This window comes from Lacerta agilis, chromosome 5 (assembly GCF_009819535.1).
Source record: "Lacerta agilis isolate rLacAgi1 chromosome 5, rLacAgi1.pri, whole genome shotgun sequence".
NCBI lineage: Eukaryota > Metazoa > Chordata > Lepidosauria > Squamata > Lacertidae > Lacerta > Lacerta agilis.
This window is the reverse complement of record NC_046316.1, coordinates 56,322,239-56,344,356: the sequence shown is the minus strand read 5'-3', so window position 1 is coordinate 56,344,356 and position 22,118 is coordinate 56,322,239. Positions and strand designations below refer to the sequence as shown.

The following is a 22,118-nucleotide window of genomic DNA, read 5'->3' as shown; positions in this document are numbered from 1 at the left end:
CAAACGCTGCCACTAGCCAGTGAAGACAACACCGAGCTAGACAGGCAATCAGCCTGCCTCGGTATAGCAGCTTCCTCTGTTCTCCACTCCCGCTCTGACTCCAAGACAATATTGAGCATGTGCCTTACAGGTGCAAATGACCCTGAGAAAGCGTGCGCGAGCCTCCTACACGTGAACAGCCCTGAGGCCACCTAAACAAATAGCAATTAAAAAAACCAAACAGCCGCCAGCTCCTTTGCTTCTTTTCGCAGTTTGAGGGGGCGGGGAGATTACAGCAGAACGCGACGGCTCCTCCGACCACGTGACAGGGAGCCGCGGAGGCAAAGGAGCCTTTCTCCCCCCGCACGTGACAGCGGTTTTCTGCTCGCTTTGGGGGGCTTCAGGCGCGCGCGGCTCTCGTCGTCGTCGTCGTCGCCACCGCCGTCCATCCTCTGCACCCAGCCGACGGGCGGATGTGACGTTTTGGGCCGCTAGGTTGCTGCGCAGTTCTCTGGAAGAGAGAGAGAGCGAGAGAGACGGGAAGGCGCAGCCAGGAAGGGCTCGTAGTTGTGGTAGCGGTAGCTCCAGGCGGCACTAACACACACACACACAGCCCAGGCTCGGCACCCTCCCGCCTCAGGCCCCGAGAGCGAGAGAGCAGCAGCCGGGCCGGGGCCGCCGCGACGAAGCGCCGCAGTCTGGTAAGCGAAGGAGCGGGCGCCCCCCCCCGCGCGCTCCGTAGCCCCTGCCCTGAGGGGAGGCCGAGGTGGTCGGCCGTCCTCGTACCTGCAGCTCCCGGCCTCTGCAGCCTTTCGGGGCCGCGGCCGGAACAGCTGCCCGGCGGGCTCCCTCCACTCGGCTGGCCTAGTCGCTCCCCGGCGGCGCTTCAGTTCCCTTGCAAGGCCCCGGGCAATGGATGCTTGGCCGAGGCAAGGCCGGGGCCGCAGCCTAGCGCAGACTCCGCGCCCGCGGGCGACCTGCAGCAGCTCTGCTCGTCGCGTTTTCCGGGGGCGATCAGCCGCTTTCGTTTCTCCGCACATCCCCCCCCCCCTTCTCCTTTCCCTTTTTGCACGATGCTTTGCGGGCGCATTAGCTCTCCCCAGTCTTTCTCCCTCTATTTTGTGCCGGAGGGGGGGGGGTCACTTTAAAGGCTTTTCTTGGCCTGGCTTTAGGAGCGGGGGCGGCTTGGTCTCTTGCACAGAAAAGGATCTGCCCAATTGCCCTGGAATTTCTTGGGCCGCTTACTTTTCCCTGACGCTCCGCGGTGACAAAGAAAACGGCGTTTTAGGATTTAAACCGGTTTGCGCTTATTGGAGGCGGTTGCTGAGAGAGACGATCGCGCCCGTTATACCTACCGGCTGTGTCTTTCAAGACTCAGTCTTGAATAACATGGGTGGGCTTCGTGGGTCTCGCGTGTTTAATGGCAGCAGGCCTGTCTGCACGCTGACATGGAGGTAACTTCCATTGAAAGCTGTTGATGGCTTTTTAACAGAGACATGTGGACCAGACTGCATGACTATTTTCTTATCACCTTACAGTGCCACTTAATGCTTTCAAATAAACATGCAGGATTGGGCTGCCTGTAACTTCATTTTAGGCATGTGTTGTATGTGCACATTGTGAGACTTGCTATGTAAATTTTGGAGCATTTTGCTAAAGAGGTTCAAGTGTCCTTGCAATGTGTCACTGGCTAACTTGTTTAAAGCAGGTCCAAGTCTTGTCTTAGCAGCCATGTTCCTCAAACTGGATCCTTTAAATATCTGTTGGACCTTAGTTTCCATATTTGGGTATACCCATTCAGGTTGCACATGTGCACAGATAAGGCAGATCTTCCTTGAAATCGCTCTAAGTCCAAAAATCAAATACAGAATACACATAATGATACCTTCGTGATGTTTTCCTTAATTTTTTAATGCAACTTGCTCTATAGTTATCTCTGTAATAAAAATGTAGCACTTGAAGGCCTTTTAGACTGATTTGCAGTAGACTGGTAGCACTTGTTTAAAATACTTTTTAATGACATTATAAGCTAAAGAATATGTTTGTGTTGTCTGTTTTAATTATTATCAAGTGTGGTTTGAGAGTTTCCTTAATAACAATATTTGGCTCTTGTCTGCTCATCTTAATCTGATCTCTAGGATTTAAACCATACAGTAATGGAGAAACATTGCTGCCATGTCTACTGCCTTGATTTTAACTTTATCCAGAAAGGGATAAATTTGAGTTTGCTTTGTTTTTTGAATACAGTACAAGCTAACATGCAGACAATTAAAGTGCCCTCGTATCTGGCATTTGAGCTTTTCTTTTTCTATATTTGTGCCATCTATATCTTGCTTGAATAAACCAAATGCCTTACATTACAATTTAGCTTGTCATTGTCATAACCCTGAGCAATAACTTGTTTGTTTCTGTTAGTTGTTCTTCACTATGACTATACCCTTTCCAGCTGTTTCTGCTGCAGTTTTTCTTTTTGTCAATTCTCTGGCCCTTTGCATTCAATTCCAACTTCTAGGCAGCAGAATATTACTGTTTTTAGTTTTGTGGCCAGCGGAGCAGTAAACCTGATTTTCTTGATTTTGGCCTGATTAGGAACCAGGTTATCTTGATTTGGAACCACAACCCACCTGCAGTTGTCAGCCAACTTGTGCCTTAAGACCATCTTCTGAGGCCCTGCTCTCTATCTTGTCAATAAAAGAATTAATGATTAATACCAGGGACCAGATTCTTGATGGTAGCCACATATTTGTGGAATTACCTTGCTCAGAAAACACTTGTGGCCCAATTATTGAAACTTTTAAAGAGAAAACTTGGCCATGTTTATTTCATTCTGTATTTTAAATTAATTGGTATTGTTTATTTTAAAGAGATAACGTTATGTGGCTTTAATATGATGGTTTCATATGTTATGTTTCCATAACATATGAAACTTTGTGCACTGCATTGTGAATGTCATTGTGTCCTGAAAGTCAGTTTTGGAATTATTTTAACTAATGTTTCTTCCCTATAACTTTCCCCATCTTGCAAGACCTACTGCCACTCTAGTCTTGTCTTGTGTTATCAGGGTACCCACATAACATTTAATGACATCTGTCCTTCTAAAACCTAAACACATATATGTTATTATTTAGATTGCTTATTTTTTGTAAAGACATGAGGGGGATTTCAACATAATCATAAAAATGTAAGATGTTGATAGTGGCACCCTACTAATTTGACTAGACTTTCTGTCTTCTCTGATATAATCTTTTTAAAGAAGCCTATAATTGTAAATGTTATAAAAGTTTGAAGCTCATAAAACAGCAGAACTTCTCAAACATTGTTGTCTGTGCGATACATACAGTTCACCCTTCAGGCCAAAAAGAGTCTAGATATATATTTACGCATATATGTATGCTTTCTGTTCATCAAACAGCTTCATCTTAGCTCAGTTTATCCTACCCAGTTTCACAACTAATTTCATCAAAATGTTGTAGGAGGATTATTGGCAGAAGTGCTATTTAGACACTAAAGGTTAGTTTCCTTGTTTTCTAATCTTACGTATTAAACATAATTTATAGACCACTTAATCATGAAAAACATTTTAAAGCAGTTTGCATAAAGTAGAATAAATAAAATTTTAAAATGACATCAACAAGTATACATACTTTTTAAAATAAAGTGAGTAACTTTCCTAAACAAATAAGTTTTTATCAGGTGTCAGTACAGTGAAGGTACCTGCCTGATGTTAATAGGCAGAGAGTTTCAGAGCATCAATGCTGCACACTTAAGATTGATTTCTTGCTGATATAAAAATGAACATTATAAGAATAACCTTGCATTTAAGGCCTCAAGCTGTGGAAGAATAATCTCAGAGCCATTGACCCTGGTGCAAAGCTCTCACTTTTCTATAATTTTCTTCAGAATTATGGAGATACAATGCTTGTTTGGAATTCTGTTCTGTAAATTATTATTGTCACTAGGTTAGTTTAAATGAATATTTTTGATTATGATTCAAATTGTGTACATTCTGGTCTTTCAAAAAATGCTAGGCCAGAGACAACTTTACCAGCATTTTGCAATGTAAAATTATTATTTTTCATGCTGTTTCTCTTATGCCCCAGTCTTAAGTGCACTGAAGGAAAGTAGGTTCTATTGACATCAGTAGACTAATAACATAAGATGTCTGCAATTCAGAAGAGCTAAATTGCTTTTAAAGTACTCTGAAAAGTGTGAAAAGCACTCCAGTGAATCAGTTCTGAAAGGTCTTGAGTTGAAAATGAAGACACAGTTAAGATGCTTACACATCCCTCATATTTGCACCCTTGAGTATTGTGATCAGTGTTCTACAACTGTATAACCTCCAATCATTTCAAACCTAGAATCTACTTTCAATAATTGCTTGCAACACAGGCCATAATGTGGGTCTTTAAGCATACACGGAAATTGGGCTTTTCTCTCTCTAGTTATCAGATGTGACTGAGAACAGGGATACTTACTTTTAAAGAAGTGGAATTTTGGGAAGGATAGTTTGTCATGAAGGGATGAAAGAAACGGCAGCTGCCTAAATTTCTTCTTTACACAAATATTAAAAGTACAAACGCCCCATCATAGCTTGCTGTTGTCATGCATATATTGACAACCCATCATTAACTTAAAGCCATAGTTTATGAAGTTTATGAACTATTACCCATAAGTAGTCTAGGGGACTTAGCTTCGTTTCCAAAATGAAATGTGTAAGCTTGATCTTATATGCTGTAGTGTGTATTGATTTCAATTACATGGATGGATGAGAAAACCTTTCCACATGCGCTGTTTTAACTGTCATTGAGATTAATCATAGTTTGTTTCTGATGGGGCACCAAACTCCAGTTAATCTAAAATGGAAGTGGAGGCTTGTGATCACCTCCTTGTCCCCATGCCAGAGGAGTGGGAAAGCACTCAGGCCAGAGGCTTGTTCTCATAATACAGACCCCTGACTTAAACTATGCTTGAATGCACACACATCGTGGTAGGTGATGCCACCGGTGTCTCACCTTATATTTGTTGTGCTCTACTTCTTGACTGAACACCAAGAAGCCAAACTAGTAGTATGTTTTGCTTATTTGTTTAGTACATTTATAGTCCACATCCCCCCCCCCAAAAAAATCATGGAACTGCAGGCGACATACATTGAGTTCCCAGACAGTTTCCCACCCAATCAGCCATCAGGCTGAAAACTGCTCAATTTCTCCCAGATAGATGCCTTATGTACTTCACATGATGGCAAGACAGCTGTAATGCAGGGGTCAGCAACCTTTTTGAGCCATGGGCCTGTCCACCGTCCCTCAGACCATGTGGTTGCAGGACTATATTTTTGGGGGGGAAATGAATGAATTCCTATGCCCCACAAATAACCCAGAGATACATTTTAAATAAAAGCACACGTTCTGCTCATGTAAAAACACAAGGCAGGCCCCACAAATAACCCAGAGATACATTTTAAATAAAAGGGCACATTTTACTCATGTCATATAAAAACACACTGATTCCTAGACCGTCCATGGGCTGGATTGAGAAGGCGATTGGGCCGCATCTGGTTGCCTACCCCTGCTGTAATGAGTAAGCTCCATAGGTCGCAGTGGGGCTTCTTTTTGCTCTTGGCAGACACCTTCTTTATATGGGACATCTTGTTTTCAAAAGTAAAGCCAGACTATGAACCACACTTCAAAATGTAGTGTCAAAAACTGCTTGTCTCATCTTTGTCAATTGTGTTCATATACAGTGCTTTAGACTGCAATCCCAAGCATACTTAATAGGAGAGCAAGTGTCATTAACCCTTTGTGATACTGAGTGAATAAATGTGTTTGGGATTACACTATTTGAGGTGTGCCATTTTGTCTACCTGTTATAAATTAAAGACCACTCTTGAGAAGTGGTTCTTTTTTAGATAACAGTAACAACTGTTGACAGTTTTATTGCATCTCATGTAATACATGCCCAGATATCATGAAAGGTGCAACATATAGCCATATATGTTAACAAAATCTTAGTTGCACAGTTAAAATAAAGAACTTATTAAGAGGGACTTTGTGGCAAGTACATGCCAGAATAATGAAAATGTAGTTGATAATATTGGATTCCTACTGCTTCAAATGTTAGTTGAACATTGATGACTAAGACTCCCTATTTTTCTAAACAAATGCTTTCCCCCCATAGTTTCCGAAATCATGAATCCTGTTTATAGTCCTGGATCATCTGGGGTTCCCTATGCAAATGCCAAAGGAATTGGTTATCCAGGTATGTAACTGAATCTCCTAAATGTATTATCTGGGTGCTGTCTATTAATCAAACTTGACATTGTAGTAAACCGAACTTCAGGATGCATTGGTGTAGAGTAGTAGCAGTTACTCCCAAGTATGTGCCCGAGTGACAAACTTCACATATAGCCTGTGGACTGCACAAATAGCTCCAGAGAGAAAAGTGGACTGAGTGTTGTCCTGTCAAGTCAGAACCACAGAGGCATCTTATTGGGCTGTAAGGGCCGCCACAAACAGAGGATGCTCTTGGACTGTACCATCTTCCAGAATCCAGAAGGTCAAGGGAATGTACAATATCTGCAGTGTAAACCTATGTCTAGGCAGAGAGCTGTGCTGATAGTTTCTGCTCTTTTGAGGCCACAAGGAATGGGAAAGACCATGTTTAGTGTTTGGGTTGGGGGGATACACTTTTTCCTACCTCTGCATTTCTGAAAGCTGCAACATTAGTTTAAATTGCTGGTTTCTGTTTTAGCTTAAACTAACCTTTCTTATATGGCAACATATAAACAACTTACTGTTTCATGCAGTTTGATTATTATTATAATTTCATTTCTATACCATTCATATTTTAAAGGAAAAAATCTCAAAGTGGTTTACAACACATTAAAACATCAGATAAAGCCATCCAGAATAAAACAAGTTCAAGCTCCAAGGGAAATACTTCAGATCCTTCTCTAAGTGACATTTTGATTTTGCAATATTTATTTATCTACTTTATATAGCTGTTCCATAGCAGAAGTACTCTAGTGTGGTGCAGTGGTTAGAATGTTGGACAAGGACATAGGAGATCAGGGTTCAAATCCCCACTCAGTCAAGAAGCTCACTGGATGACCTTGGGCCAGTCACATCCTCTTAACCTACCTCACAGGGTTGTTGTGGGGATTAACATTCAGGCTAATTTGGTTTTTCATGATGTCTGAACCCGGCCAGTTTTGAACTTGCTTTTTATTTTGAAAGGAATACATACAAATAGAAAAATGCTTTAGATGCAAACTTAACCTTTGTTCTGTAACTGCAGATAAGAGAACACAGGAAGGGCCATAGCTCAGTGGCAGAGCATTTGCTTTATATTCATATGGTCCTAGGATTGATCCTGGTAGAGCTGGGAAACATTCCCTGCTTGAAACCCTGCAGAACTGCTGCTAGATCTGTGTTGACATTACTGAGCTAGTTGGGCCACTGGTCTGACCCAGTAGCTTCCTGTGTCCCTAACATCATTTTCTGCCAGTGTGTGTCTTTAAAGCATTGTGCTTTTCACCCTTTGTTTCTCCATGTAGAAGTGCTTAGTTAGCCAAAATAGTCTGTTACTGTTGTCTCATTTCAGGCTGTCCATACCATTGAAAATATACATTCAAATGCTATTATAAATTATTATTTTATAATTCATTAAAATATCTCCCTATTTTAAAAAGTAGTTGAGAGTGAGAGTATTAGGGGTGACTTTAATATTATTTAGATATTTTTTATTTACCTTTGTGTTGCTTTCCACAAAGAATTCCTGAACTGACTCATTTTAAATATGAAACTACAAAACATAGAGCATACATCAGTTAAAAAATGCACTAAAAGGTTTGTCCACAATAATGAGTCATAAAGCAAAAGCCTCCCCCACCCAGCAGCAGGGTTTAAGGACCTGTTGCTGAATTTCTTGCTTACACACATAGGCTCGTACAAACCACAAGAGTCCCTAGTATCAGTGCTACTTTGTAATCTTAAAAACAGTTCTCTGAATACATAAGAAAAGTGCTATACAGTGGTGCCTCGCTAGACGAAAAACTCGCTAGACGAAGGCATTCGTCTAGTGGGAGGCTGCCCTGCAAGACGAAAAAGTCTATGGGGCTGCCTAGCAAGACGAAAAATTTTCGTCTTTTTTTTTCGTCTAGCGAAAACCGCGGTTTGCATTGCCGCTTCGCTAGACGAAAAAACCGCTAGAACGAATTATTCGTAGAACGAATTATTTTCGTCTAGCGGGGCACCACTGAACTGGGTGGTAGTAATATTGAAGGTCCTAGCATTTACCATTTACTGTGTATTACATGGATGGGAGTGCTTTACAGTCCTCATCCTCTAGCATCTAAAATACAGTTAATTGGACTTTGGAATTAGCAGAATGCACAAGTAGTTGCGTATAACTGCAGAGGGTTTTTTAAAAAAAAATTCTAGAGAGTTGGGGTGGCTTTGCACAGTATAAATTAAGGATAGACACCTGCCATTTTGTAGCCTATGCATTTGACTGGCATCCACACCTTCCTGATGCATGGACAACAAACACAATGAAATAGATCCATAGCCATTTCATATGTGGCAATGTAACTATATACAGTAATACATTTGGTTTATTGTTAATGCCTATCCAATGAAGAATTCAAAAAAGTGGCTACATTGCACTGTATAATTTCAGCATCTTTTTGACTGACTGAAGCAGGGTTTTTTTATATTTGTGCAGTTGGCCTGGAAGCATAGGGGTTAGATGGCCATGATTAGACATGTCCTGTAGCCTTACAGCTGGCTAGGGTTGGAGGGGTTTAGAGTCTAACAGCATCTGGAGGGCACAACATTGGATTCCCCTGGTTTATAGCCTGAAGCCTCACAATATTAATCATGGGCTTGATTACATCACTGAGATACAATTAAAAGAAGTCATGTTCACCTTATTTTAATTAGTTGTAAGCTTGGAAAACAATACAAGTAGATCATTGGAGGTATTTCTAAAAGTAATTTTCAGCTGTTTTCTCTTAGCTGGATTCCCAATGGGCTATGCAGCTGCTGCTCCTGCCTATTCTCCAAATATGTACCCTGCAGCAAATCCTACATTCCAAACAGGTATGTATGCAGACATGTCGAAGTCAACCATATAAAGCATTGGGTGGGAATGGTGACATTTTTTGGCATCTGCAGAGGATTTCTGAAACAAAGAAACTGAGTAGCCAGACTTTTTGTTGTTGCTGTGTTTGAGAGAGGAGTGTGACAGGCAGAGGTAGCAGGTTCATCTTTCCCCAGCTCCATGCTAGGTACTGTTGCATCCATGACATTTGTCTGTCATGTACTCTGGAAAGGAACATGATTTCTGTGAGAGTTAATTAGGACAATTCCACCGCTCCCGTTTCCCATTATAGGCCTTGATTCTGGGAGGCATGATGCTGAGGGTTGGAATATGAGGTTAAATGGCTATCTGTCATGGATGCTTTAGTTGAGATTCCTGCATTGCAGGGGGTTGGACTAGATGGCCCTTAGGGTCCCTTCAATTCTATGATTTCTGCCCTCTGTGTGTCAAAAGCAACCTGGTTCCCTTTTGATGGTAAAATATTTGGTATTGCCTGCAGTAGGGTTCTGTGACTAGGTGCTCATTAGAGGGTGCAAGTGCAAGAGAGGGTTCTGCCTCCTATCTACTCTTCCAGTTGATGTTCTTCAGCCTAGTTCCCACACTCACATGGGTAGTCCCCTTGGCCCTTGCAATTGGTTATTCACATATTGAGGAATAAGACTAAACCTTATCACCCAATGTAGGGAGTTGCAATGGAACACTATCTGCATTTTGTTTGTTCTGCTTTTTTTCTTTTGCTCTTATCCTGTGATGTTAAATGAGTCATAAGTTTTTGGCAGTAAGATGGAAAGGAGTGTTGGGTATTCGCCAACATGTACTCCATGTTCCCTTCTGCATGCATCACAGAGTTTACTGGGGTTTGCACAACAGGGGCTTCCTGGTTACACTGTGTACAGTGGTGCCCCGCTAGACGAAAGTAATTCGTTCTGCGAAAATTTTCATCTAGCGGGTTTTTCGTCTAGCGAAACGGCAATGACAGCCGCGCTTTCGCGAGACGAAAAAAAAGACGAAAAACTTTCATCTTGCGAGGCAGCCCCATAGACTTTTTCGTCTTGCGGGACAGCCTTCCGCTAGACGAATGCCTTCGTCTAGCGAGTTTTTCGTCTTGCGAGGCGTTCGTCTAGCGGGGCACCACTGTATTCTTTCCTTGGTATTCCCTGCATGTGGGGATACTGCTACAACCTATTGGGTAAGGGACTGTTTGCCAGTGCACAGTATCCCTGATTGTTGTTGCTGGGGGTGGGGTGGAGAAGGAAGGTGCACTGCTTGTTTGAACAAAGGTCCCCTCACTGTGTGGGGTATCCCTCCATTTTTTTTTATCATTGTGCCTTGTCCTTCCAGCTCCACATCCTACTCAATTTTAGAATCAGCCACCATCCTCTTGAACACCTTGCCCCCCCCCCCCGAGGTTTTAGCAACCAGGTTCAGATCTGTTCTGGATCCAGGATTATTGTTTTTCTGTCTGTGTGTATTTGTATTCCAGGATCTAAAGAAAGTTCTTGTAAGAGATAATTTACAAGATGAGTGTTCATTTTCCCTGTATCTCCCTCCCCCCCCCCCGCCCCTGAAGTGCAGAACTTAGTGGAAATATCACGATGCTTCTAGCTAGGTGCATGGCGGCTATATTAAAATAGTGCTATGAATCATGGGTATCAGAAATCTGTATAAAAACACTCCAAAATGGATTCTGTAATCTAACTTCAACCACAATCATTTTTGCAAAGTGGACAGACTTGTTTTTTTGTTTTTTTTTAGTTAGTTATAAGTATATATACTGCTGTTTGTAAAACAAACAAACAAACAAATGTGGTTTATAACGACTGTATACATAAAGCCATACAAAAAAATAAATCCCAAATTGGCTAACTATTGTGGAAAGACGTATTCTTAATTGCCTGCATAAGCCTGACAGAACAGAAAAGTTTTCAGCACCTGTTTAAAAGTTGAAACAGAAGGGGGCCTGCTGAATCTATTGGCAGAGTATTCCAAAGTTATAAATATTTGCTGCCTCGTATTATTATTTTTAATCTGGTAAATAAAGTACAACCTTTCTGTTGTGCTTTACCTAACTTTACCTAACTGTTGTGTTTTACCTAACACCCAAGTACTTTATTGGCCAACCTTAATACCTTTACCCCTCTTTGATATTCTGTTGTTGTTTTTTATTATTGAATTGTGTGTGGTAGCAGATTCTATTTCACTAGAAAATTTAATGGATGTTACTAATTATTGTGGTTTATTAATCAGCTTGATTGTTAGAAATTATGAAAGCATGTATGTGCATTCAAACGGCTTAATGGAAGGCTTACATTTGTGCCCAGGTGTGTTAAATAAATCTGATTAAGGCTCAGCAAAAAGATTAAATTTGGTTTTCTCTGTTTATAGGTTATACACCAGGCACACCATATAAAGTCTCCTGTTCACCTACCAGTGGTGCAGTGCCTCCCTATTCTTCATCACCCAACCCCTATCAGACTGCAGTGTATCCGGTTCGAAGTGCCTATCCACAGCAGAATCCATATGCACAGGTAAAAAGTATAGATTTACTGTTCGCATTAATTCTGTAACAGCCCAGAATGCTATCCAGAGTAGAAAACACACTACTCTGTTAGTGTTTTCTGTAGAATCAGTGTGTTGTGCAGAAAGTTTTGACTTTGGTTGTTCTCACTTTACATTACTCTGTTAGAACAAAAAAAAAAATCCTTCCAGTAGCACCTTAGAGACCAACTAAGTTCTTGGTATGAGCTTTCGTGAAGAAGTGTACATGCACACGAAAGCTCATACCAAGAACAAACTTAGTTGGTCTCTAAGGTGCTACTGGAATGAATTTTTAAATTATTATTATTTTGTTTTGACTATGGCAGACCAACACGGCTACCTACCTGTAACTATTACTCTGTTAGGTTACTGTACTTGTGGGGATATCTGATTTTTCTGAGCATTATCATTCTTGGAAATATGTGGTGATGTTATTGTTTTGGTAAATATGGCTGCTGTGTGGCAAGGGCACAGTAGTTCAGTAATGTACACCACGTATCCCAGTACTGTATCAGCATGGAAATTTTATAAATCAATTCTTTAAAAAAGGTTCTGTTGAATGATCTGAAGGAAGGCACATGAAACAGTAAACTTGCTGCAGCTAAGGAGACATGGGTGAGACTACTTGAGAACCATGTGTATGTTGTCTGGAGTACCATGGAATAAAGATTTACATTTATATAAATATTAAATGAGCTCTTTTTAAAATGGGGCCTAAAAATAAGTATCAAGATGGACAAAATTACTTGTTTCAGGTGAAAAGGTTTTTTCTGTGCCTTCCACCCTCTCCTGTAGTTTCAATTTTCACCTTCGTCAAAATCTCTGTCTACCAATAACTGAGGTATAAACCTGCAACTGAGCTTTGCCACTTAGATAGCAAGTAGGGACATTGCACACATTAAGACTCCATGGATATAAAAACACAGATGTAAAAAGGGAAGACTAGGCTATAATCCTTCCCCTGGGTGTCTAGATTTCTGTGTGCAAGGAATCTTTTAGCTTTATGTAAGTCCCCAAATTTGGGTGTTGTACTTGACCAGATTCATTTATAAATATATACCTAAAGCTACCTTCCTGTGCACCCTTTCCTAACAGTTGTCAGAGAAGGGACACTTCAGACAAAAATAAACATGCATAGAAACAGGCTTGTGAATGAACTCCATCTTTAAAATGTTTGTTTTCTCTTAAGAGAAATAGTTGCAAATACAAACAATAGACATAAACTTATAGATTCTGAATTACTGCCTCGTGGCATGCAGGGTGAAGCAAAAAAGAAAGATAACCCTGCTTTATTAAACTATCCCAAAGATTTAAACTGATAAAATTACAGGATCTCAGTACAAAGACGATCTTGCTTTTTGGAAACAAAATGTGTGACTTCAGGTGTGAGAATAATGACAGTTCAATTAGAGATTAACAAGGCAAGTGTTGTGGGTTTGTTTTCTTTTTCAGGGGTCCAACTCTCACCTGAGTTGTAATGTCAGAGGAGGAAAGAGTTGTAATTTTCTGCCTTTGATCTCTCTCACCACCACCCCCCACTCCAATTTATATCTGTGGTCTGTACTTAATGGTATTTTTCCTGAAATAGTTATGTGTGCCCTTTTAGGATGCATGCAGTGGTGGCAAGGATTTTACTAAACCAACTATTTTTTTCCAACAGCAAGGCACTTACTACACACAGCCTTTATATGCAGCACCACCCCACGTAATTCATCACACTACAGTTGTGCAACCCAATGGAATGCCAGCAACTATGTACCCAGCACCAATTCCACCCCCCAGAGGAAATGGTGTCACTATGGGAATGGTGGCTGGGACCACAATGGCAATGTCAGCAGGTAAATAGATTTTTGTTATACTACATTCTGAGCCAGGGTCAGTATTTAGTCTCACTTGATAGCAAACAGTGTGGCCAGTTTGATATTGCATGTAAATTCTCTTGCAACTTGTGATAAGTGGATATTGTATATCTGAACTTTCTTGGCTACCATGACTGATACTGATACTTTAAAAAAATGCCACTTAGGACGAGAAGTCAGATCATCCTGTAGCACTTGAGTTTCACAAGGTAATGTGCATTAACTACTCTGATTTGCCTGAAATCTGCCCATACACTTTAGTGGTGGTTGGATTTTAACTTGAGACTTTGGCCTGGTTCACATAGTGTGGGGGTTCCAGGGACAAGATTGCAGCCACTTTACTCTTCCTTGGTTATTCTACTGCTGCACTGCCCTGAGTCATGGCTTGACTTTGTGTGTTCTATGAACCAGGGGTCATGGTTTAGCTTTCCACAGACTAACCACAAGCAGTTTGCCCTATGGTTTACACAGTTTAAGGTCTGCCCAGGAGAGCTAAGCCATGATCCTGGGTTTAGACAACATGCTAAACCAAACCATAGTCACAGCCAGCAGAGCAATGGGGAGGCACAAAGTGACTTTGATCTCCTCTCTCAAATCTCACAGTCGTGTGTTCCTTCAGAGCCATGATTTGGCTTAGTTTGACTTGTGAACCATGTCACCTAATTCTACTGATACATTTTATACGAAGCATTTTTATACAGTGGGGAAATACAGCAAGCTCAAGAGCTGCTCAGAGGATGTAGATGTGCTTGGAGTACATGGAGTGAGAGTCTCTTAACTATCTTCCTAAAAACCTTTCCTGTTCCAATTAACACATGAAGTAGCTTTAAACAAGACACACTGTCTTAGCCCCAAACTAGGATGATATACCTGCCTCTGGGTGTGTAACTTTCTCTCCTTTTTTCACTACAAAATTTGGAGGGGGTGAGCAAAAGGGACACATGGCCACAAGCTTAAAAAACAATGTTGCTTTTAAACTCTACGTAAGTTTTTATAGATATGTTGACTTTTAAATTAAAGCAACTTTATTATGAAAATATTTTTTGCTCCTCAGGTACCTTGTTGACAACGCATTCCCCAACTCCTGTAGCCCCACACCCAGTTACAATGCCCACCTATCGGGCCCCAGGAACGCCAACCTATAGCTACGTGCCCCCACAGTGGTGATTACCACACAGTGTAAGTAGTGGCATGGTTGTAACAATCATAGCGACGTTTTTGCTAGAGATCTAGTACAAGTAACAGGATAAGTTATAACTTTATGAGGTGCTTTTTTTTGATAGTAGGTGCTTTGGTATGTGTTACCTGTAAATGTCAGGCCTGGTTATGTGTTCTTAAACATTGCTTGTTTCTGGGAAATAACGTTTTACAGCCACAGTGGTTTTGCTTTCTGAAGAGTGTCTTATGCATAGCTAGTTTTTCACTCTGTATGAAATAAATTTAAAAATAAAATGAAGAAGCAAGATTTATTTACGTGGTTAAAGACCCACCTATGTCGCTTTTGTGCTTTGGGCTCCTTGGATGAATACTTGGCAGAGAAATTTTTGAATTCGGCATTTGGATTGGGAACTCTGTGGGCTTCAATGGGGAGTACTGATGAGAGTTAGCTTGGCTAACATCTGCACTGCTTCTTAATATGATCCAGCAGCACATGGAGTTCCCTGTGGAAAGGTCTCCCTCATTAAATTTTCCCGACTATCTTAAAGTTAAAACAAGCTTTGAGCAGCTATTAATTGCTTGAAACAGGGCATTTACTGTTGATTTTTGCTTTAACATTTTACATATATCGCTTTGACTGAGGATCTGATTACAGTGGTGCCCCGCTAGACGAATGCCTCGCTAGACGAATGCATTCGTCTAGCGGAAGGCTGCCCCGCTAGACGAAAAAGTCTATGGGGCTGCCTCGCAAGACGAAAAATTTTCGTCTTTTTTTTTTCGTTTTGCGGAGCGCGGCTGCCATTGCCGCTCCGCAAGACGAAAAACCCGCTAGACGAAAATTTTCGCAGAACTAATTATTTTCGTCTAGCGGGGCACCACTGTACTCTGCTACAAATGTTCTGGTCCATTTGCAGAATCTGACTGTCTGGAGTCATGGGGTTTCTAGGCTTTCTAGTACAGGTTAGATAGATGAGCTCTGAAAGTGAAATCTGCTAGGTTAAATTGAGGAGGCAGGTGAAAGAATAGGGCTATCTTGCTGTTGAACACACACTATGAATCTGCGAGTTTTTGGTGAGTATATGGAACAAGGCGGGTCTGAGTGCAGAAGTAACTATTATGTGCCACATTTGAATTGTTTCTATATTTGACATTGAATGGATCTTGTTACATGAGGTCAGACATTTACTTAGTTGCCTTCTTACCCTTCTTTGAATGTAGGTTTGAAGATGGGAGATATGCAATCAAGTAACTGAGGTTTAAAAGTTGGTGCTGAAGCCCTCATGCCTCCAACCAGGACTTATTTCTTCTGAATGCTTGCAATCCTTTGCTAAACACTAATTCCACATCACTGAAGATTTCCCAGTGCTGCATATCTTACATCTTGGAACTCCAGCAGTTAGTCTTAAAGCAAATCCTGTTTTGTGGACTGTCTTGCAATTTTTAGCTCATTATAATGATTAAAGGGAGTATAAATTTATTGATCATATCTAGTTGAATGCATGTCTAAGAACACACAAAGCTTGCTCAATCTACCTGCTGTGACTGATGCAAAAAAAAAAGTCATATGCAAAATCCAAAGGAGCCGATAAGTATTTTACAATTTGTATCACTAATGCACTGTTGTAATGTATGCAGGGTCTTAAGAGGTAGAATTGTGACAGTGATTTTTTTTCATAGAAAAACATAATATACATTAGCAACTTTCAGTTGATGAAGGCACCAGTTCAAAGGGGCACTGTTAAGTGATATTTTCCTTTCCTAGTTCAGTGACTGGAAAATTAGTTCATAGTTTGCAGAGAATCAGTTTACCAAGCATACTTTTTCCCATTTCCCTTTTTTCCCCAGGGGGAGGGGTTAGATTCAGTGTTGCATAAACATTCTTAAGGACAAGAATGAAATTTTGCAGGAAGTGTGGTTATCAGTGGCAAAAACAGCTTGTCTATAAATCATCAAGGTATACTTCATTAGAATATTAGGTGGAAAATCTATCTACATAATGGCTTACCTCCTTTAAAAAAATCAAATCACAGTTTTAAATGATACGTCCAAAAGAAATTTCCGCACTGCTGGTAGAATCAGATTTCCTTTGGTTCCAATCCCCACCCCACCCCAAGATAATTTTTCTTACCAGTCCTGGTCAGCTAAAAAAAATCAATTTCAATCAGTTTGCTTTTGTAAAATGTACTAATGTAAATAGGAAGGAATTCAACTACATGTTAGATATGGTAAAGGCAAACAAGCCATTTAAAAATATTTTACTTGGCTTGGTTTCCTCGCAGCATAGATTGTGAACAAAGTAGTAGGAGTCGTCATGATGGAAGAGTTCCAAAAATGAGTACTGAATTAGAAAGTGATCAAGTACAAAGACATTAATTAGTATTTTTGGCATAATCTCCTATCATATCCTTATTGCTTCCTAAATTGCATTTAGAAGACAGTGAATTAAGAAAGCAGGTGCAGTGTTTCATTGCAGCGAGTGACTCCTGAATTCCTTGCCTATGACTTTTAAGTTTTTATAAAAGTTCCTAAGTCAGTGCTGTGGGGAGATAGGGCTAGTCTTGGAACCCACTTGTGTACCAAAATTATTATGAGATTTTATTTTTAGTTTAGTTTCAGTGCTAAATGCAATCAAGGGCTTTCTTTAAATTGGCACCATTTAGGTAAACAGTAACAGGACATTATTTTCCCAGTATTTCCAGCGTACAACAAATTTTGCTGTAAGTGGTTATAAAATGTTCCGTTAAAAGTTGGTATTTGTATGTTAGGTTATAGTGTTGGTAGACTACTCAAAAAGCTTCTTTTTTAATTGTGAGATTGAGTATCCCTGTACTTTATTTTGGGATGATCAGTTTTTAAATCGCATTTGGCAGCTACTTCTGTGTAGTATGCATGCTGATTTTAATGCTGCCGTCCTATATTTTCCTGGGGCAGGAGGATTCCACATCTCATATCCTTGTAGAGGTGAGGGCCTTGATAACTTTATTTTATAATAGGCACTCTTCATATATATTTTTTTTAACGTAAGGTTTTATAAAGTTAATTTTCCAAGGAGCACATTGTAGATGGCCCCCTTGATCCAAATGCCTTTAGCACAACAATTTTTTTTTTAATCTTGAGCACTTGTTGCAGTTTAGAAAGTCCCATATGTAGAGAACAACAACAACAAAATCCTACCCATACCATTTGGAGTCTACTGCTTTGGACGAGTCTGCTTAGCTATACCATTTGTGAAGTTGATCTGTAAATCTTATTTTCGAAGTGCTCCACAGACCTAGTGATCATCCAGTGTGGGCAAATGTCCATTTTAGCAAGTTTAGAATAAAACATTTCTTGCCACAGATAGGAGCATTGAAAATACGGCTTTGTTGGGGACATGTTGAAAACAAATGTAAGCACTGCTGCCTTCAGTCTCTTAAATGCTCTGAACTCTCTTCAGCTAATGCAGCACTTTGTGAATGGTAAGGACAAGTTATAATTTATTCTCCTCAAGCTTCAGATTTCTAAATGCTTCTTCTTGCTTTTTTGGACACAGTAGTAGTAACCGCTTTCTAGGTGATCTCACTTGAGCACTTTTTTCTAAGTTGTGTTTTGGGATTCATCTGCAAGGGGGGGGATTAGTACTTTTTGCAAAAGATACTGCACCTTCCAGAAATTCTAATCTGTGGGAGGGAGGGAGGGAGAGGGCATTTTTTGGGAGGTGGTTCCGTACCTCCAGTACAGTCAATAGGGATGTAACCAAAAGCACAGTGATGAGGGGGTGTATATAGCTTGGTATATTGTTGCAAATAATAAAAAAGCATGAATATGAAACAGAAAGTTTGTACTTCAAGTGGGTTATAGGCAGCAGGAGGTGTTGTGGAATTATTTCTTCTGCTGTTTGTTCCATTCCCTGTTTTAGAATTCCTGGGCAGGGTGTGCGCATGGGTGGGTGGGGTAAAACCTCAAATTTTTAGTATGTGGCTGCATTGGAGCTTCCCAGAAAGTTGTAAAGGGAGCTAATGCAGTGTAGACAAGGCTCTAATCAAGCTGCTTTTTCAAATGAACGCAGCCTTAAATGTAATCAAAAATTACAGCAATAACAGAAAAAAGGATCTGGGCTTTTAAACTTCAAAAGTTAGGTTTTTAAATAATGTTCAAAGTATCATTTAGGAGACATTCCCAAGGTAGAGAACACAGTATTCTAAGTGTCTCTTTTTAAAAATAAGAGCAAAATAGCAAAATAGTCACATTCTATGGAAACATCATCTGCCTAAGAATTGGTAGATTTAGTCAGTGGTGTTTATTACTAACCTACTGACAGGAAACTAAACCTCAATTATTAATACTGATTATAAATGTGTAACTAAAATATTGTTGAAGACTACAGAAATTCAAGTATTCTGACAAGCTCATAAAGTAACCATGAAAGGTAGCATGATGCTATAATGGAAATAGTGTTTGGTGGGATTCACTTCAGCTGAATTCCTGTAAATGAAAAGCCACTTAGAATGCAACACTTGTAACTTGGTTAAATTTTATGGAACAGTATTTGCATAGGGATATTCCATGTCAGCTGATCTTCATAGATCTGTATAATTTCTGTATAGAATTCTGAATTGATTAGGCATATCTTTCTCCTATTCCTATGTGTATCAAATGAGCAGTGTTCCTGTTGGTTGAGCACAGTATTGTAAAGCTAGCTTGTTTTATTAAAATGCAGGGAAATTGGATGACACTGTTCTACACAAAGCAGAATATCTAAATTGCTTATATGAAAATGGTGAGTTGGCACTCTTAGGTAAATATTTAGCGGCTGCTTCTGAAAGAAGTCAGCATCCATACAGAGGTTTTAACTAACTTCTTGATAGTTGTGAGGCTCACCATAGCATTTTCTATCAGGTATCTCTGCTAGAATACATCAAATAGTACAAATGCCATTTCTGTCTTTGCATTAAAGTACTAAGCCCCAAATCCAGAGTTTGGTTTTGTGGGTTGTTGTTGTTTTTTCTTCCAGAGTGTGGGCACATGGAGCTTTTTCCAAGCCCCTTGCTTACTAACTTGAGTGGTGCTGTATAGATACTACTTTTTCATCCTGTAAAACTTCCTTCATTCTGAAGAGAAGGAAGGTTGTGCAGGCAAGGAAGCTGCATGTGTGTCTTGAGTCATCTGTGAAGGATCTCTTTAGTCAGGCTGTAAGTCTTCGATAGAAATGGAAGGGGTAAAAGCTACAAAAGCATGTTTTTGCATTAATATCTCAAACCATCAGGATTCTTGAACTGCCTTTTCAGGCTAGTGAAGGCAGGGGAGCATCTGACCCTTTCTAATGTGACTTGGAATACATTTTGAGTATCGCAGTGTCAGGAGCCAACTTAGTGTATCAAAATATTCTAAATAGTTTGACCTCTAATTACCCGACATGACCTGTGTGGTTTTTTCCAATCTGATGTGACTTTTGAGCACTTAGCAAGCAAACTGGGGAAGTTTCATTTAGCTTGCTGCTGTACAGACTTGTTTTTAGTAGAATGGATTTGTTAGTGGGATTTTATTGTAGTGCTATTATTGGCTGCCCTTGTGGGGTGAAAAGGGGGAGTGCATGCAACAGAGGTGCAAGAGGCCCCAGTAATAGTGTTTGTTATGAAATAGACACAGGTTTCCTTTTTTTATAACTTTTTTTTTTAAAGAAGACTGTCTTAAAGCAGTTGTATTGGTACTTTTTCCAAGTTTAGGTCAATGTTGTCTTCCAGAACCAGTTTAAAGCATCATATCTGCATTGAACTATTGCATCAACACATAGGAGTGGCAATTTCATTCTGAGCCAACTGTGTAAAATTCATTTTTATTTTTATGCAATCCAATGAGTAGATGAGCTCAGAGTTAAATTCTTAAAAGCACGTTTATGTAACAGGAATTGTTATGTATTAATACTTCAGTTTTCAATAAAGATTGACTGTGTTGCTTATCGTGGTCCTTTAGTTTTGTTTTGTTTTTTTCCTTCAACAACTACAGGCCTCAAAACTCCCATCTTACCTGCCAGTTGACTATGCTAGCTGGAGATGATGGAGTGTCTTCACATGCGGAGAGACACGGGTTCCCTGCCCTTGTCCCTGTAATGTAACTTGGTGTGCTTAGCTTGCTGCCTCAAATCAACCGCATGTCAAAACAGCTGCTTGCTTTTCTCAAAAGGAAAAAGTGTTAAATTGGCATTGGTCCTCAAGTTGGTTGTATAGCACACTTTTCCCTTTTGCTGGTGGTATCAAAGAGGCTATATTACTGCATGCTTTCGCAGAGAATTACTATAAGAAGCTTTTCCCATGCTGACATTCTACTATGGAAGTTAATTTCCTATATATACACAAACCCAAAAACAAGAATTCTGCTTATTCTGTGAAGTTCCTGAATAGCAGCAAAATGGCAATCTGTTTATATGGGTTATGGGGGACTCTGAAGCATTTCAGGCACTAAGCTAAATCTGGGGTGAGATTTTTGGGCGGAGGGCACTGTCTGGACCAGTATTCCAGTAATGGGTGGTGGCAGATTAACACAAAACTAATTCTTGGTATTTAATTCTTAGTAACTCCACAAGTTTCACCTGTTTTCTTTAGACTTTTAATCCATTCTTTATACACTTTAATCAACTCTTGGGGGGTTGCATGTTCCACATCACTGGAACAGTGGAAGCTATGTTGTCACATTCCTTTTCTGGGCTCTGCAGGCCACTGACTTCACACCCATCTACCACTGTTAAAAGCAGCAGGCTGTTGTTACAACCCAGTTGTGGGGTGTTCTAGCTTGGTTCAGCACCAATCCCTTGCTCCTCGTTTCAGTACTTGATCTATACTACTGTACACTATAGTATATGATTTATCCCATGGGACTGATAATTCCTGAGAGTTAAAATATCTGTTTACTCAACAATCAAAAAGTGCTTTCATTTGCAGCACCGGCCACCTGACTGCATAGTTTGCATTGGTGAAGCAAAGGCAACTGGCACATTACTTACCAATTGGTCATTCTCTCTTGCTATTGGACTGCCATTTGTCTCTATGATGTTTGTACTACACTTTTCTTCAAATACTTCTGTGCTTAGTAGATTGCTGAACTGAACTGTGTCATTAATACGATTGGTATTTTCAGGTTGCACATCTGACAGAAGCGTTCTCAGCTCTTGATCATGTTGTGGCACACCACTTTTGAGCCCTGACTGCACTGGAACTTGGCGGTGGCTTTTGTTAATCTAGCCTCACTCATGTGGATTGAATGGCTTGGAAATCACGCTACCTCCCCGCAACATTAAACAGTTCAAGAGATAAAAGTACTAACAAATTAGTAGTCATCTTGTACACAATGGCTATATCTAGACTGTCATCTAGCCTCTCCAAATCCCATGCTACAGCCCAGAGTGCTGGAGCTATCAAAGTGTAATTGCACTAAAGAGAGCTTCAAACAGGGATGCATGCATATCATTTCTCATCAGTTGGAGACTTCCAGCCAGTTATGTAAACTGAA

The 22,118-nt window shown here is 40.3% G+C and overlaps 1 protein-coding gene across 1 annotated transcript; it reads left to right on the top strand.

The window, feature by feature from the left end:
• The first annotated feature begins 435 nt into the window (after window positions 1-435).
• On the top strand, window positions 436-20,576 carry FAM168B (family with sequence similarity 168 member B). The gene is made up of 7 exons (XM_033149959.1): window positions 436-680; window positions 6,154-6,234; window positions 8,994-9,077; window positions 11,464-11,606; window positions 13,277-13,454; window positions 14,530-14,654; window positions 15,852-20,576. Exons 2-6 carry the CDS (start codon window positions 6,165-6,167, stop codon window positions 14,640-14,642), a joined length of 588 nt encoding a protein of 195 aa, XP_033005850.1. The 5' UTR covers window positions 436-680; window positions 6,154-6,164; the 3' UTR covers window positions 14,643-14,654; window positions 15,852-20,576.
• The last annotated feature ends 1,542 nt before the right edge of the window (window positions 20,577-22,118 follow it).